Source organism: Macrotis lagotis, chromosome 2 (assembly GCF_037893015.1).
Source record: "Macrotis lagotis isolate mMagLag1 chromosome 2, bilby.v1.9.chrom.fasta, whole genome shotgun sequence".
Lineage (NCBI taxonomy): Eukaryota > Metazoa > Chordata > Mammalia > Peramelemorphia > Peramelidae > Macrotis > Macrotis lagotis.
In genome coordinates, this window is record NC_133659.1 from 334,110,380 (window position 1) to 334,128,408 (window position 18,029).

General features: G+C 48.0%; 1 protein-coding gene across 6 annotated transcripts in view; it reads right to left on the reverse strand.

Annotated features, from left to right (window-relative positions):
• TCF20 (transcription factor 20) overlaps window positions 1-18,029 on the reverse strand; it is an 80,678-nt gene that overhangs the window by 13,753 nt on the left and 48,896 nt on the right. For 4 of the 6 annotated variants that reach the window (XM_074227077.1, XM_074227072.1, XM_074227076.1 and 1 more), the window contains exon 3: window positions 17,077-17,203. The exons of the other annotated variants lie outside the window; for them this stretch is intronic. In XM_074227077.1, the coding sequence (XP_074083178.1) occupies window positions 17,077-17,203 (127 nt within the window). The remainder of the gene's footprint in view (window positions 1-17,076; window positions 17,204-18,029) is intronic. 6 annotated transcript variants of the gene reach the window in all.

Below are 18,029 nucleotides of genomic sequence, written 5' to 3' on the forward strand. Positions count from 1 at the left end.
AGGGTTTCAATCGCCTTTCACGTCCACAAGGCCATAGAAGATCAAAGAGAGAAGGTAATGTTCAATGATTTGAGATTGGGCTGGAGTCATTCCCTTACCCTCCTAGGGTGGATAGCAGGGATTTTTCAGTCTTCCTCATTCTCAAAAAGGCCCTTCTGTGCAACACCAAAGGGACCCATTTACTCGCCCCATTCACTTCAGTCAAGCATCCAGGAAAGTGAGGCATACCCAGAGCTTCTTTTCCTCCACACATTTGACAGATTCTAAGCTGGGCAGAACCTGCACTTCGGAGGAGCCCCCTATGCCCAATCCTTGACAAGGGGTCACCTGGCTTCACCTTGAAGATGGGAAACTTGCTACCTCAACAAAGGTGCCCATCCCAAGGCCAGGAAGACAGACTTGAGTTTCTACCTCAGGGTCGAGTGTCTCCACCCCAATGCCAGGCAGAGGTAAGGCAAGCTGTGGGTTTAGAGCTTCAGCTACTTAGAAAAGCTGATTCTGATGCCAACACTAGGGGCTCTAGAGTGGCAAGGAACATAAGGCAGGATGTTAGGTTGGGGCCCTATGAAAGTGTTTCTGGTTGGTTCTTGGTCAGAAGAATAACTTGAAGAAAGGAGGATTTCTGGCTCAAAGAACAACAAAGATAATCCATCCCCTTCATTGAGAGAGGAACCTGGAGCAGGCCAAGAGAGAGGGTGGAGCTTGCCTTTGTGGGGGAGCTGTCTTTGCATGAACTTGTCATCCTCCTACTGCACTGTTTCAATACTTCAGGTGACCTCCTTGATTATCCAATGCCCTTTCTCATTTGTCCTGAGAACAACTTTAAAGAATGGGAGAGAAAGGGATTGAGGGGCAGCTAGGTGGTGCTGTAGATAGAGCACCAGCCCTGGAGTCAGGGGTACCTGGGTTCAAATCTGGTCTCAGACACTTAATAATGACCTAGCTGTGTGGCCTTGGGCAAGCCACTTAACCCCATTTGCCTTGCAAAAACCTTAAAAAAAAAAGGGATTGAATTCTGAGGCCTGGCCAGCAACTTGCTTGAGACCCTAGACAAGCCCAAAAGGCTTAGCCATGTCACTGTCCTCCCTCCTGGAGAGGCAGACACTCTCCTTATGTTCCCTCATGACAAGAGGAGATGGGCACAAGGCTTGGGGAACTGCTTCGGCAGTGGACCTTGCATTCCATGGAGAGCACCACCAAGCCCAGCCATGCTTCTGAACTGGGACACCACAGCCAAATCAAGGCTCTGATACTTCAAGGGGACTCTTGAGACACTTGGCAGAAAAGCACGATACACTGATACCCAACAGGACCATGACTTTCTTGGGTGGAAGGGGCTCATGGCCTTTACCAGCTCTCACTGGGATGCCCCATTTGAGTCGAGACTGGTTCTAACAGCAGGGGGTGGGTTGGGGACCCACACAAGGTCCCTTTTTCATGTGGCTCATCCAAGGGGTCTTATGGGAGTCTGTTGCGGCTGTCAAGCTGCACTGGGGCCGTCATTTCAAGATTAACTGCAGATGCCATGACAACCAACGCCTCTGACAGTCTTCTGCCGTGGGAACTTTCTGTGCTAACAGTGCTTGAAAACACTTGGGCAGGTCCAGAAATCTTGTTATGCAGCTCTTGATTCCATTTGTTGATCTGAACAGCTCCAGATTCTAAGGTGCCAGAAGGCCCTTTGGGGTCATCTCACCCAACATGCTCCTCTGACATGGATGGACATGGACATGGACGGACACAGATGATGAGCTTGGACGATCCTCGTCTGGAGCTGGGGGTTGCCCAGTGGAGGCACCTTTGGCTTTCTCCTGCCAGTTATTTGGCCACCGTCAAAGGACAAGAGGGTAGAATGAGGAGGGGAGGTGCTTGGGAAGGAAAACCGGGCCTAGCTGCCAGTCTGGTCAGCCATCCTGCATTAGGCTCCAAGGGCTCCTTGGACACCTTCTCTCTGTCTTCCCAGTGTTGGGCATGGGCCATTGCTTCTCACTAGATGACTTAGATCCACAATCCCATCAACGAGACAAAACAATCAGCTGGGATCCTCAGGCTGAGGCAGCCCTGAGGAGTCTCCCCCCCCGGGGGGGGGGTGTAAAACTTTTGCCCCAGACCACGGGTGACAGAGCAGAAGCCTAGCATAGACCAATGGAATTGTCCAATAAAGGAAAACATTGATGATTGCTCCTTAACCTGGAGAGCTGCTCCACTACAGAATCCTGTTCTCTCCAAGCCAGAGACAGAAAGAAGGATGCCACACTGGTCAAGCCCAGCCCATCTGGAGGATTCCCCATGGCCAGTCTGGGCCTATGCACTGGCCCCAAGTGGGAAAAGCCCTCAGTCTTGGAAAGCAGTTGGGGCTCTTCAGGGACAAGGAGTCGAACAAAGGGGACCCGAGGTGCAGCCCTGTGAGTTAAAAATGCGCTGGAGCTGAGAGCATCCCAAACCTCAAACAGGCCTTTTGAGTCCAACTAGGATGAAAAAGCATCTCAGCAGGCTTGGCCGCCAGCTCTGTCCCGGCGTCCAGGAATGCTGCCACACATAGACATCTTATTAGCAGTCTTTCATCAGGGTCGTTGCCGCACCTCTCGCTCTGCTTGCTCATCAGCAGCCATGGTGGGAGCTCTGGCTGCTGAGGGGAGCCTTGGCAGATGCTGCAGCTTTTCCCCAGTTGTTGAGTCTATTGGGCCCATCATGCCTCCTGGGACATGGAGTGCCCACCCCACAAGGGCCTCTCCAGCCACTCTGACCCCAAGGGCAGCAGGCCACTGCCTAATGGACTGGGGGCCAAAGCCTTGGCAGCCTGTGTTTCCCAGCCCAGAACCCCATCAGTCAGTGGAATAAAAGAGGCCGCAGGTTGACTGGCAGGAGCCAGGTGGTCTTTGTGGGCCTCAGGAGGTGCCATGCAGGACAGGGAGACACTTGCAGCCCCACACTCCTTCACAACCCTGTGTCATCTCTCAATGACAGAAAAATGATTCACTCGTAGAAGTGAGTGAACGACGCTGATCTGGTGCCAGCGACGACCCATAAGCAATCTCCTGCCCTCAATTGCCCTCCTGTGACAGCCTTCTGCCAGCATATGGAAGGAGATGGCCTGGAGCTTGTAGCAGTCGGGGAGCACTGTACCCAGTGGCAGGTGGCAGTCTGGGGGGAGTGGGGTAGGAGAGGTGATGCTTCAAAATGTTTTACTTGATCTTGTGTTTATGTTACTTCCATTTCTGAATATGCTCCTCTCCCCGCAAAACACTCCTGAGACACTGGCAGAGGATAACAGGTGATGCGGTGCTCCAGATACACAGCCCCTCATTTCTGGGAGGTGGTCAGAGCTCCATGACACTTGGCTTCAGTCCTTCATCCCTTTCCACTTACATGAGTGACAGGTCTGATAGGGCGGGGGAGATTTGGGGCAAGGCATTCAGGTGGAGTGTGAGCCATTTTAATGCACAAGGGTGGGCTGGTCTCAAAGACCCAGGGAGGTCTCACATGCTCACTTCTCTTCTGCCAATCCATCTGCAAAGATGTGATTTGTGGTGGCAGGATCATGGGTACAGGATGACAGCAGAAGTAAAAGACAAAGAAGGATGCCAGCCTTCCCTTCCTAGGGCCCTTCTCAGCAATACAGGGTACAAGTCATTCTCCTGGAAATGGGTATGAAAAAAGTGATCTGGCGCCCCTAGTTTACAAAGCCCAAGGATGCTTTCACTCTAGTTGGGTACAAACAGGGTGCCCCTGTACCAAAAGGGCAGAATTCCAAACTGTGGGTCATGCCCAGGGATTTGTTTGGCCTTTTTCTTGGCAAAGCAATGGGGCTAAGTGACTGCCCGGGGTCACACAGCTAGGTAATTATTAAATATCTGAGGTCAAATTTGAACTCAGGTCCTCCTGAGTTCAGAGCCAGTGGTGGTCTATCCACTGTGCCACCTAGCTGCCCCATTGGCTTGGTTTTTGACAAAGTCTCACTGGCAAAACCAAGACAACAGTCTTCATAACCTGAAGTCCCTTTCAGCTCCATGTGAAACAAAAATTCCACAAGTGCCCTCCATGCCTCCTGCCACCCCTTCCCCTTCCTCCTTCCAGTCCTTCAGGTTCTAGGAGTCCTCCAGGAGTCAGGAAGAGCTGAGTTTGCACAACATACCTACTAGCTGTGTAACTCTGGACACATCACTTAACCTCTCTGCCTCAGTTTTAGAACGGGCTATTGTGAGAATCAAAGAAGGAACCCTATGCAAAGTGCTTGGGGTGTAGAAGTTGGCTGAAGGGCGCCCTCGTATGGTCCCTAATGGAGTCCCGTAAGCCAGGGTTGACTGGCTGAGCACAATCCTCCCAGCCCAAATGACCATGTGAGGTTGGTCTAAACCAGGCAGTATAGACCCTGGCTTTGCAAGCAGGGACCCCTTGACCTCTACAGAGTCCACACAGGCTGGAGGCTGAAGTCCAAACCTAGGATTCCCTGGCCTACTGTCACCTGTTGGGACTAGGGAGTTGAGTCCAGAAGCCTTTAAATTGGCCCTGATCCCGGGAGGACCCATTCAGAACCATGAAACAGTCTTTCAGAAACAAAGGTTTGAACATGAGGGGGGAAGGAGTGGTGGGAGGGAGGAGGAGGAGCATTCATGGGACTTTGGCCCAGTGATTGGTGTCCAAAAGACCTGCAGTTTGCAGGCTGAGCTGGCATCTTCCTGCCTCTGTGATTTACAAAACGTGGCCCCATTACTTCCAGCTTTGAACCTGGGACCCACCCAGCAGGACAGCAACCCTGACATAAAGAGGGGTCTTCTTGGCGCCTTAACACCCATGTAACAGGTCCGAGTTCATATATAAGAACGGAAGGGGGACCGTGAATTCACAAGAGGACTACCCAAGGTAGGTCTCACGAAGCTGCTTGCTCTCTGTTCCCTTACACCACAATGTCAGGATGAGTCCTTGGGGGCCTGTGCCCCCTGCAGCAACCCTGGATCCCATCTCCAAGCACCCCAAGGGAGTCAGGCCCCAACTTGAGCTTGTATCCGACTGTTGAAAATGGGGTTTGGTACAGACCTGTTTATCCAGGCCCAGCTCCCTCCTGGAGAGAGCAGACTTTCATGTCTGTATTGATCAAGTGACTGATCATGGAGGTCTCTGAAGTAAGTCAATGAACCTACTTCGCTTCTGGGCATATGAGTGTGTAGGGGGTGGGGATTGGGGGATTGTAAGGGAGAAAGGCAGTCAGGTCCGGGCAAAGGAAACCTCATCTTCCTTGGTTCAAATTTGGCCTCAGGCACTTCTAGCTGTGATGCTGGGTAAGTCATGGGACCCTATTTTCTTCAGTTTCCCCATCTGTGAAATGAGCTGGAGAAGGAAATGAGAATTGGGAGTCCAGTGAACCACAAGTTTAGAACTCCAAGAAGGTGTCTCCCAACTCTGAGATGCTGGGATGGTTCAACCCTCCTGACAGGAAACGCATGAGCCCCAAGAAGCTTCTGGTTCATTCACGCTTCTTTTCCTTCTGCAACATGCTTTTACCTTCAAAGACCTCAAATGGGGGGCATTCCTCTGTGACTGTATGCCTCTCCTAGACTGTCAGCAACAGGTGGGCAAGGGTGGGCCTGGGATTTAAACACTCCTGTCCCCCCCCCCCAAGTCGTGTGACCCTGGGCACATCATTTAGCCCATCTGTCTTTGGATCTTCAACTTTCAAATGAGAATAACCCTCTTGGGGCCATCCTGAGGACCCAATGAAGGACTATCTGTGCAGCCACCGGACTGTTGCCCTGGTCCTGGTCAGAAGTGGACAGTGGTGCCCTGACACCCACAGGCCCAAAGACAAGCTTTTCTGTCTTGCTTCCCCAATATTCCTCTGTGCCTCTCTTCTATTCCCCCCAGGCCAGGAGTGCCCTCTCTTCTCTTTGGAGTGGTCTTCAAGGCTGAGCCCTGTGGCCTCCCCACTCCTTTCTCCCTAGAGAGGTAAGCTCCTGACAAGAGGAGACCCTTCTGTCCCTCCAGCTCTTAGTCCCAGACCTAAATCCTGGCCTGTAAAACTCTCATACAACAGGCCGTGTTACCCTCTCCTGGAACTAGCCCCTGCCTCTCCAAGATCTTATGGCTCTGGGCTTTCTGGGGAGCTCCCCACACAATCTGGCCTTGAACAGGTGGCAAGGCCCTGTAAGATGCTCTGCTCCGTGTGTGTGTGTGTGTGGGGGGGCTTCTTTCGATACTCATGGGTGAGCTGCCTGGCTTGGGGGGACTGTTGAACTGGCAGAACTTCCTGCCATTGGTGCTGTCTGGGAAGTGGAAAGCAGGCTGAGAAACCAGAGTTGCTGTGAGGGATGAGTCGCCCTTTAGGAACCCTCAGAGTGGGGGCAGTAAAGAGGTTCTCTGCCATGGGATTGCTCACCGAGAGGGTGAAATCTCTGGGAAGGGTGCATTAAGCAGAACCTAGAAGACAGAAGGGCAGCGACAGGCAGCTGGGATGTGTGTGCAATGGCTGCTGGGGGGAGGGGGTGATTGGCCAAGGCTGTGAGGTCTAGCCCCCAAGCTCCTGAAGTGTGTGTCTCCAGGGTTCATCTCAGGGCCTAGCATTCAGGAAGCACATAATAAATGTACGTGGCCACAAAAACCACGTTTGTTGTTGCTGATGGTTTTCTAAATCAATGGGCGGCTCTCAAGCAGGGAGTGGGAGACACGGCCACAAAGTTATCCTCTGAGAGGGGAAAGGGCAGGCAGCTCATGAACTTGTGTCCACATGGGCCGGCACCACACGCTGGCTGAACTCTACCACTGTTTACAAGGTATCTCAAGGCTCACTGGAACACACCTCCCCAATGAGCTGAGCGGTTGAGGGCACACGAGTCCTAGAAGCTGCCTCAACTGGCTGAGGGACACCAAGGGAGGAGATGGCTTGGGGGGGGGGGTGGGTTCCAAGCTAAGGTCTAAATCCCCAGAGCTGGTATTCTAACAGGACAGCTGTGAAAAACCCCCTGGCCTTGGGATCAGGGTCCCTAGCTCTAAGGCCAGCCAGGCCCGGCGGCCCGTTTCCCAACTGCACTCTCGGTGTACCCTCCACCTCAAAGGAAAAACACTGAGGGCCCTCAGAAAGCAGGAACATGAGCTTGTCACCCAGCCGCCCTTCCAGAACTCCCCAAGGGTTCCTTTAGAGGGGGAGGGTCCTGTGCTGGTCTGGAGGATGGGGGATGAAGTCAGCTCCCAGTTGAGGCAGGGCTGTGGTGGTCTCTGCCTCCATGTCTGGTAATGTCCCAGGGTAGCAGCACTTAGCCTGGGCTCCAGGGGCAGAGAGGAGGCAGTCTCCAAAGGGGTGGGGGGTGGATGCTTGTATCTCTGTTACTGGGAACTTAAAAACACTATACTCTTGCACCAGTCCTGGAGTCAAGAAGACCTGAGTTCAAATCTGGCCTGAGATTTGATACTTCTAGGAAGTAAGGAAACTACTTAGGCAAGTCACTTAAGCTCATTGCCTCCTAACAGCCAAACCCCAACCCCCCATTTCTTGAGGGGATCCAGCCAGATCAGGGAAGCCCTGACACATAAAAGGTCAAGAACTCACACCTCAGAATCAAAGGCACCACACAGTGGGAGAATCTGCTCTCTACCCCTTGTTCATCTAGGGAAAAAAATAAGACTATAGGATTAGAAGCTGGGGTTGGGGTGGGGCCAGGGATCCAGTCCAGATGAGAAAATGGAGGTCCAGGGAGGCAACCTGCAGAAAGTCTGATCCCCGGGTAGAGGCTCCCTTTGAAGGTCTGTCACTGTACTAAGCAGCCCACCAAGGTGCTCTCATCTGTCTATCCCAACTACCCTGGGAGTTGGACCAGGTCTTCTAACCACATTTCCGGCGGTGCCAAGCTGACTGATCTTTCTGTTTTCTCCTTTTTATGATAGGAAGGGTTACTTTTTCATTGTTTTGGGTTAAGGTGACAGGAAAAACTTTTCTTGAGGGGAGCTCTCCAAATGGTCAGGGGCCCGAGGCCCCCAGGATCTCCTCTACAAGTCAGGTTCACCTCTAGTCAGAGGGGCTGAAGCAAGGGAACCAGAGGGGAAGGCTAACTATGGTTGGCACTTGTTCAAACTAAGGCTGCCTTCGTTCCCAATTCCTGACATGCTGGTCTACCTGGGAGGATTTCCCACACCCCCTGCCCCCCCAAAACTCACTGCCTTCCATTAAGTAGCATGGCTTGTGGTCAAGGGACACTAGCCCAAGCATCCCCAAGGAGGGGCTGGGAGCTGGAGACACACATCATATGCACAGGTAATCCAGGCCTCCTCTGACCCCTTCTCCACTAGGAGAAAGTCTGTCTTGTCTCCAGGTCAGGGTCATGAGGCTCAGCAACAGCACTTTAGAGCTGGTGGCTACAAAGATGCTCAGGGTCTGGCCTAGAAAGGGAGGACACAGTTTGGGGCTTCTTCCTTTAAAGGCAGCAGGGCTCAGACTTGCCCCTCTGACTCAGAAGGACTGGCCAGAGCAGGCCCTGACAAGTGAGCAGCTTTCTGCTAACTTGTGGGCACCTCCATTCTTCCACCAGAGAAGTCCACTCCAAAGCATGTGGCTGTGAGGTAGTGCCGGCGTTGATGCTCATCTTTGGGCCCTGGGCTTCAGCTATACAAAGTTATGTAGTGAACAGGCACGAATCCTCTGCAACCAGTCTCTGAGGTCCTGCCGCCTGAGTGGCAGGCTCTGGGTCTCAGGAGCCAAGATAGGAGATTGAATTTACAGGGCTTGGAAGGTGCCACTTGCTCACTTGCCCCCAGATACTACCTTCACAGGGTATCATCCAGGCCACCCCTGCAGCCCTTCTTGCTGGCTCAGCTGTAGTCATATGCTGTCCTCATTTCCACTTTATGGTAGAGGGACAAGAGGCTTGCCTGGCAATGCCAAAGGTCACTAGGCTAGGTCAGAGGCATTCTGCCTCCCACGCTGGGACCCTTCCCACCAAGTGGCGGCTTCCCTTTGAAGATGCCAGCTCCACTTGTGTAAGAAGCCCTGATCCAAAGGGGATGGTTGTGGTTGGAAGGGCTCCCAACTAGAGGTGGAAGTGGAGACCCTCAGTGGACTTCCCAGGCAGGTTGGGAAGGACCACTCTGTTGGATGAGCTCAGAGGTCTTTTCCATTTCTGAGATTAAGGATAAGTAAAAAAAAATCTACTGAAACAACTGGGTGGAACAGATAGAATCCTGGGTCTGGAATCACAAAGACCCAAATTCAATCTAGTCCCACCATTTCTGCCTGAGCTTTTTATCTGTAAAATGGGGATGATAACAGCACCTCCCTCCCAAACTCATTATGAGGATGAAATGAGAGAATGTTTGTACATAGTAGGTGTTAATACTTATTCAGTCCATCCAAGTCAGAAGACAGAGCTGGAAAGGCTCTTTCTCCTGGTCCAAGCTTATCCTTACTTGATTAGAGAACTTGCTTGTCCCATGCCCCAAGGGGGATCTGCACCCAAATCCTCTGCCTCCACATCTGGTGATGCTGGGTGACACCACAAAGCTGTCTTAAGGCCCTCCAAGAACCCTTCTTTTTTTTTTTTTGCAAGGCAATGGGGCTAATGGCTTGCCCAAGGCCACATGGCTAGGCAATTATTAAGTGTCTGAGACTGGTTTTGAACCCAGGTACTCCTGACTCCAGGGCCGGTGCTTTAACCACCGTGCCACCTAGCTGCCCCTAAGAACCCTTCTTCTTCTGAATCATTTGATCTGGTCTGATTTTGCATTGCTGCTGCAGATGGGCTGCACTACTTTAGAGCTGTCTGACCACTGGTGTACCTGGAGTTGTAGAATGAGGAGCTCTGGGCCCAGGCAGTTAGGGAACAACAATCAGGTGGAGGTGAGCCAAGGGAGGCCAGACTGCACCCTCTCTCATGGGCAGAGGTAGAGCCTGGCATATGCATCTATCTCACATGACCTCCAAGATGCCTTCCAGCCAAGTATGATGCTGTAGGGCTTCCAACTTCGACTCATTTTCTGTACTCCTTTCAACAAATATTTTTAAATGATCAAACTATTCTGCTTGAGAAGTAGCCTAATGCAATGGAGTGTTGGACTTGAGGAATCAAGAGAGCTGAGTTCAAATCCCACCTAAGATTCTGACTAGCAGTAGGATTATGGGTCAATCACCATCCTGGAGTCAATACTTCTTCATATTTAAAATGGGGACCAGACTTTGTATTAATCTTACTGTCCTCAGAGTTGTAATGAAAATCAGCCTTAGGGTTCTAGAGATATGAATATAGGCTCATACAAAGATAAGTAAGTCATTCTGAAGTCCATGCTCTCTGATAATCTATGATGGGGGGGGAAGAGAAATGGGGACAAATATCTTCAAGTTAACCATCAGTTAAGGGTTTTTAATGCTTTCCCACTCCAAGTGTATTTACCTAAACTGACCATAAGGGCCCCAAGAAAAGTATAGGGGCCTATGAAAGGTCTAAGGAAGGAAAACTGCTTCTGACTCAGATAGGAAGGAGAACATGGGAGTGCAGTCGGAAAAAGATTCCAATACGCAGGGAAATTAGAACTGAAGCCAGGGATGAGACAATTCAAAAAGGTGAGTTGTTTACTGTTCATTTTACATCGGATAAAAATCAATCGCTTAAAGATCAGATAAAAGAAATTAAATGAGAATTTTTGTAGTTTAAGGACTCTGATATAAGAGTTAATCTGAGAAATATTAAGGTCTAAGTTCTCACTAGTGAAGAGGGATTAGAACTTTTAATTATTTAACAATGGAGTACTCAATTCACATAATCTTTGGAAAAGCTTCACAAATGATGAAGAGAATGGTTTCAAAAAATCCTGGGAACTTTGCTATAAACCGATGCAAAGTGAAGTAAGCAGAAACAGGAGAATGCTGTACACAATAATTAGCAACATAACGATGACCAACTGTGAACGACTATGCTACTAGGAGCAATACGACAGACCATAGTTCCAAATAACTCATGTTGAAACAAGCTATCCACTTCCACATAGAGAACTGATAAACCCAGTGCAGACTGAAGCATAATAATGAAAATATTATTTTTATTTTTTCTTCTTGCAATATAGCTAATATGGAAATACTTTTCATGACTTCATATGTAAAAATGGGTATCCTATTTCTTTCTTTTTTTTTTAAGGCTTTTGCAAGGCAAATGGGGTTAAGTGGCTTGCCCAAGGCCACACAGCTAGGTAATTATTAAGTGTCTGAGGCTGGATTTGAACCCAGGTACCCCTGACTCCAGGGCCAGTGCTCTATCCACTGCGTCTCGGTATCCTATTTCTTGCCTTCTCAATGGGTAGGGAGAGAATTTAGTTTCACAAATAGGTTATATGTTATTTCCAACTTTTTATTACACATTGTGTCTATACTTGATAATGGAAGCAGGCAAAACAGATAAAAGATCTGTTTTGTACCTGCAGGGATCTGTTTCTTATTTGAATTGCTATTTAATAAGAGCTCTCAATCGAAAACTTTTTCATATCAATATTTCTTAACAAATAAGAGGCTTCTGATACTTTTTCTGATACCCACAAATTCCCATTCTCGATTAACAGTTCAATCTGACAGGGGCAGCATTGGCCCTCAGGGGAATGGGTGGCTTGGTTGATCACCTTGCCACCTGTCTGTAGTTACACTGACTCAAAGAACCAGTTCTTGGCTTTTACAGATGTGCTCTCTCTCTCTCTCTCTCTCTCTCTCTCTCTCACCTGCTCTTTCTCTTTATCTCTGCTAAATGAGTATAAGTTTCATTTGCAAAAGTTAAATAAATTCTTGAATTAAAAATATTAATTTTTTATGGAAAAACAAACAAAACCATAGGAGAGGGACATTGCTCTAAACCTGCCTAGACTGACCTTTCCAACTCATGTGCTACTTAAATCGAACCCTCCCCAATTTTGCCAAGGGTCAGCAGACTCCTTAAGAACCTCATTGGGGCGGCTAGGTGGCGCAGTGGATAAAGCACCGGCCCTGGAGTCAGGGGTTACCTGGGTTCAAATCCGGTCTTAAACACTTAATAATCACCTAGCTGTGTGGCCTTGGGCAAGCCACTTAACCCCATTTGCCTTGCAAAAAAAAAAAAAACCTAAGGAAAAAAAAGAACCTCATTGACTGCTTCTTTCATTCTGCCAATTAGTAGCTACTCGAAGAGCTGGAGCCCCCCCCCCCCCCCCCCCCGTAAGACCCTCTGGAGACCACCACAAATGTCCCTAGAAAGGCTCCACTGGGCAAGTTATGGCAAGCATGCAAGCAAGAAAACACCTTCAAACAGGGAGCCATGGGCCCTGAGACATCAAATGTGGCCACAGGTTTCAAGTTGGGTTTCTACACTCTCCAGCTGAGCCAGAAGCTTGTTTCTGTCAATCCTGTGGTCTACACAGCTTTATGAGGTCCTTTCTTCCATCAGACCATGACTCGATGGCTGAGTGCTGTCAAAACAGCACAACTAAGTCATGGCATTTAGGCAAAAGCAGCCAAAATATTCTGTTGTCATTCCCTAAATTAAAGATTTTTCTTTGAGCTGGGGCATCTCCCATTTCCACACACACACACACACCCCTCTTAATAATTTCTAAAGTCTCTTCCCACTCTGAAGCCCCTGAGCTATGGGGGTGGCTATGGTTAACTTAGAAAGCCCCTAGGAACTGTCCTCAGGGTTGAGTGGAAATTGTGTGGAACTTTCCCTCCCCTTTCCTTCTCTTTTAAAAGTTCCTTAAGGGAACAGTTTTTTAGGAAGGGGGGGAGAGCAGAATTATCAATAACATTTTTTTTTTAGGTTTTTGCAAGGCAAATGGGGTTAAGTGGCTTGCCCAAGGCCACACAGCTAGGTAATTATTAAGTGTCTGAGACCGGATTTCAACCCAGGTACTCCTGACTCCAGGACCGGTGCTTTATCCACTGCATCACCTAGCTGCCCCAAAATGGAACTGTTTCATTTATAGTATTTGTTTCCCCAGCATCAGTACAAGTATTTTTTTTTTTTAGGTTTTTACAAGGCAAATGGGGTTAAGTGGCTTGCCCAAGGCCACACAGCTAGGTAATTATTAAGTGTCTGAGGCAGGATTTGAACCCAGGTACTCCTGACTCCAGGGCCGGTGCTTTATCCACTACGCCACCTAACCATCCCCCATCAATAACATTTAAACTCTTCTCTACAGCAGGCTATAAAACAGTGTTAAAGAAGAAGGAATACAATATTTATTGCTTAGCATTCCTTTTGGTAGCTGACCTAGACCAGGCTGTGGGGCTGCTGTCCAAGGTCCAGTGTATGACTCGGGTTCAGAGAGTCTCTGACCCTCGAAGGGGGTTCAAGTAATGATCTGTGGAATAGCAAGGGGAACTTACACATCGATGAAATCACAAATCCTTGAAGCACTTCAGTGAGTTGTTACTAACGACAGCAGACATTTTCTATAGTACACAACTGTTTGCAAGTGCTTTAGAGTTCCTCGCTTGGTAAAACAGGCTCAAAACCCACTCTGAAATGATGCTACCAGTGGACACTGTTTAGCTCTAGTGAACTCTCTCCCCTTAGTCAATAGAGCAGCACCTCATATTCATATTCTATTTTGTTTCTTGTCAGGCAGTCTTTTTTACTCCTGACAACACTAAGACTGAGGATGGATGAAGAGATTTGTTCCCAATCACACAGCTAGTAAGCTTCATGGTAGGGAAGGGAATTTAGGTCCTTTCCAGGTTGATAAGGTGGAAAAAATATCAGAAGCCTTTTGATTATGATGAAATACTGATATGAAAAAGTTTTCAATTGAGGGCTCTCACTAATAGCAATTCAAATAAGAAACAGATCCCTGTAGTCACATACTGACCTAGAAACCCACAAATCCACATTCTTGATACTGTGTTTTTTATTTATTTTGTTTAACAGTTCAATCTGTCTAGGGTAGCATTGGCACTCCGGGATGGGCGGCTCGGCTGATCACCTTGCCACCTGTCTGTGATCCTTCCCTGATTCACAGGCAGCATCCAGCCAGGGCAGCCAGTGTGCTGGATGGTTGGATGCTGGCTGCATGGGCAACCTGAACAAGAACATTCACTCTAAGAGAAAGAAAATATTAACTTGGTTTACATAGGAAACACAAAGAAATGGCAATTTCTGGAAATCAGGTCCCTGATTTGTGGAAAAGGACTAGGGAGAAAAGATGTAGATGGATGGAAGCTTCTACTACTGAAGAGAGTACACAGGGATGGACAAGGATTTCCTAAGCAGGGAGGAGGGTTCCGCTCTCATCCCTCCCATCTGCCTTCAAATTGGGTTGATCTCAGGGCAATCTGCTCACCTTTCTCTGCCCCAACCTTTCCTCTATAAAATGGAGAGAATACTTGTAGTAGCTACCTGCCAGGCCTGGCATGAGATAATTAAGCTCTACAAAGCACAATGCCCACTTGAAAATACTCTCTTAGCACAGTGCCTGGTCCAATGCAAACACTTGATAACTTTATTGATTACTGATTCATAAAACATCATTGCTGCTGCAGAAAGATAAAACAGACCAAATTCCCTATGACCACTATGAGAAACAAGAATAATTTAACCTTAGGAAAATTACACCACACTAATAACCAAAAATAAAAATCATGCAACAATGTCAATGGTGTAGAAAAGATCTTTGGCCAAGCACAACACTCTCTTAAATGCTCAAATCATTCTAGTAAAAGGGTTTTAGCTCAATAAGACAAAAACATCCACCTCCTAACAGCCAGCACCATCAAGAACAACAGACAGTAGAAGCCTTCCCAGTAAGAGATGGGTAAAAGCAAGGAGGCTTGTTGCCTCTGCTGTTCGTTCATAGTGTCACAGGTTCCAGCACTAACCAAGGAAGAAGAATAAACTGAGAGAATAAGCACAAGCAAAGAGACAGAATTATCTCTAGTTGTAGTTGATATGATGGTTTACTTAGAGAACCCCAGAGAATCAAGGATAATATTTATCAAAATAATTAATAGCTTCTGTAAAATAATAGGTTAGTAAATAAATCTGTTAAGGCCCAGTAGCCTTTCTGTGTAATACTAATAAAACCCAGGAGGAAGAGCTGGGAAGAAAAATTACATGCAGAATCAGCACAAATTGCCTTAACTATCTGAGATTTAACTTATAAAACACACCACACCTGCACAAATACAGCTATAAAATAATGCTTTCTAAAATACCTCAATGACTGAAGAGCTCTCCATGTTCATGCCTGGGCCAGATAAATACAGTAAACACAAGAATACTTCCAAAAATAGTCTACAGATCAATGTTAGACCCTTATAATGGCAGACAAAATAATAAAATTGAATCAAAGGAATGAAAAATCAAGAACAAGGGATGTGATGGAAAAAAGGAGGAAAGCTAGGAGACAAGGCGGTAGGTTGGGGTGAGGGGGAGAGTGATGCTACTAGAACTGAAACTAGGCCATAAATGGGTAATTAGCATAACTATACAATACAGATTTTTTTTAAAATTGGCACTCTAAGACCCCCCCCAAAAAAGATCTAGAAATAAATGCAAAAAAGGCTAGTTTTAAATAAACCCCAAAACAAATTGAATAGGGAAAGGGATTACTCATTCAGTAAGAACTACGGGGTGTGGGGGGAGCTGGATGGTTCAGTGAATAAAGCACTGGTCCTGGAGTCAGGAGGACCTGAGTTCAATTCTGGACTCACTCGATACTAGCTGTGAGACCTTGGGCAAGTCACTTAACCCCACTGCCTTGCCAAAAATTATAAAAAAATTATTGGGAAAACTAGAAAGAATTTTGGTTTAAAAAATTTTGCTTAGATGATCATCTTACGTCATATACTACAACTTTCAAATAACATCAGTATAGTAAGGAGGAAAGCAAAACACCAAAAATAAAACTGAGAATTCTTCTTGGTCCCCCTCTAATCAAACCTTCCCATTAAGGCCCCAGAAGGCCCAGGCCTCATTGGCCTCGATGCCTATCAAGCGCACTTCTGACTCTGACTGTCCTGGCCCTCCTGGCTTGCTCCAACGAATCCCTTTTGCCTTTAGAGATCCTCTCAGCCTTTCCTGTGCTGTTAAGCCTCTCTCTCTAGTTCTTTTCCCCTCTGTTTGCAGAAGTGCTCGTACCTTAATAGGACCTTTTCCTGATCCCAATCTTAACTCCTCTTCCACTCAGGGACACTCTCCCTAAAATTCTCCCTTTTCCATTCTATAGGAGAAAACGAGCTTTCCTGTCTCAAGTTTCTTGAAGGACTAAGTGAAGCTATAAGAGAAAATCAAGCCCAAAGCAAAAGATGAAATCATTTCCCTGTTTCAGGCTCTTCAGTTTCGGCGCTGGGCCCTTCCAGCTTGCCTCAGAGCCAGGGTCTTGCATTGCCTGTCTGCCAGATGGAAGCAGATGCCTGATGTGAGATGGCAGATGAACGCCCCTCTTCTCTGCTCTGACCTGAGCTCCATGAGGGCGGGGGCCCTGTCTACAGCAGGGCCTTGTTTGGCATCATGAGGGTGGAAAATTAAATGGATTTGGACTCTGAAACAATCCTCCTGCTCCCCCCCCCCCCCCCGGTCTCTTTTCAAAGCAAGGAATAGGGCTTTGGGTTTTGTTTTCTTTGGTTTCCAGAGCCTGCTGCTGACTCCCACCCCCTTCTCTCCAGGCCAGGGCTCTGAAAGCTGAGAGCAGCAAGGGCGTCCTCCTACATCAGGTTCCTTCTCCAATTCTTGTGGCCTGGGCAGCTCAGAAAACACACTAGCTGCTTAGTGTGATGTCTGGCAAAGTCAGGAAAATCAGATTTGATCCAGATGCATTTGCATTCTCCCTTCTCCTTCCATCTCTTGGCCCTGGAGCATTCAAACTAACGGAAAATGATCAGGGCCTGGCAGGGAAAGGGGACAAAATCCCCAGAGGATGGGCAGCTGGGAGGGGCTTAGAGATTATCTAAATCAGGAAGGAGCCTTAACTTGGTCTCCCTGAACTTAAAAAAAAAATCCAATGACCCCCCCAAAATCTCAATAACTATTTCAACACAATTGCTTTTCTGTGCAATTCTATATTATTTATCTTACTTCTTTAAAGCATATCTCTGAGAGATACTTAAAAAGGGGCTCAGGACATAGAATCTCCCCAGCCCATTGCTACCTGAAGAAACAGAGCCCCAGAGATGACAGGACTTGGCCAGGTTGCAGGGCTGAGATGTTGGCAGGAGCCCACTCTGCCTCTCCTCCCATCGTAGTACAGACAATACAGCAGGGACATCACTTATGAGCTAGGGAAACAAGGACCAAAAACATACAATAACCAAAATATTCCAAAACCATACTCAACCCATTCCTGAGCTCTGGCTTTGAACTCTCACAATGCTCTAGGTCAGGGATTCTGAGAGCCTGAGGTGGCCACATACCCATTGCCGGGGTGAGGCTTACAGAAAGCAGGGGGTGGGGGTTTCAGGGCCCTGGAAAAGGAAGGGCCAGAAGAGACAAAATAGTGGAGACAAGAATATTATGACACTAATCCAGAAAAGGAATCCCAAAGGTCATGGAAAGGGCAGAGATTTGGAAGGGAATCAGACCCCAGCAGATGGGTTATTAGGCTGCCTGCCCTTATATACAAGGGAGGGTCATTCTTGCCTTGTGGGGCAGTGCCACCAAGCAGCATGGAGTCAACTCTGACCTCTCGATCTTCTCTTGCCAGATCCTAAAGCCTCAGAAGCTTGGCTCTCAGCCTTGTCCCTGGAACTACTCTCTCCAAAGCCATCAACAGCCTCTTAGTAGCCAAATTCAGTCGATTCTCCATTCTCATTCTGCTTGACCTCTCTTCTCCATCTGACCACAAAGCTCTCCTCGAGGCCCTTGCCTCCCATCCCCACAGGTTCTCTTCTCAGGAGATGGCAGGACATCTATGGGATAAGTGCTGGGGATACAAAGAAAGGCAAAAGACTATATCCCTGGCCTCCAGAAGCTCAGTCTAAACAAGGGAGACAGCCACCCAATGCACACCAATGAACAAGGAACAAGATAAAGAATATTTCCAACAGAGGACAGCACTGGAATTAAGAGGACTTGGGGAAAGCCTTCCTTCAAAAGATGTAATTG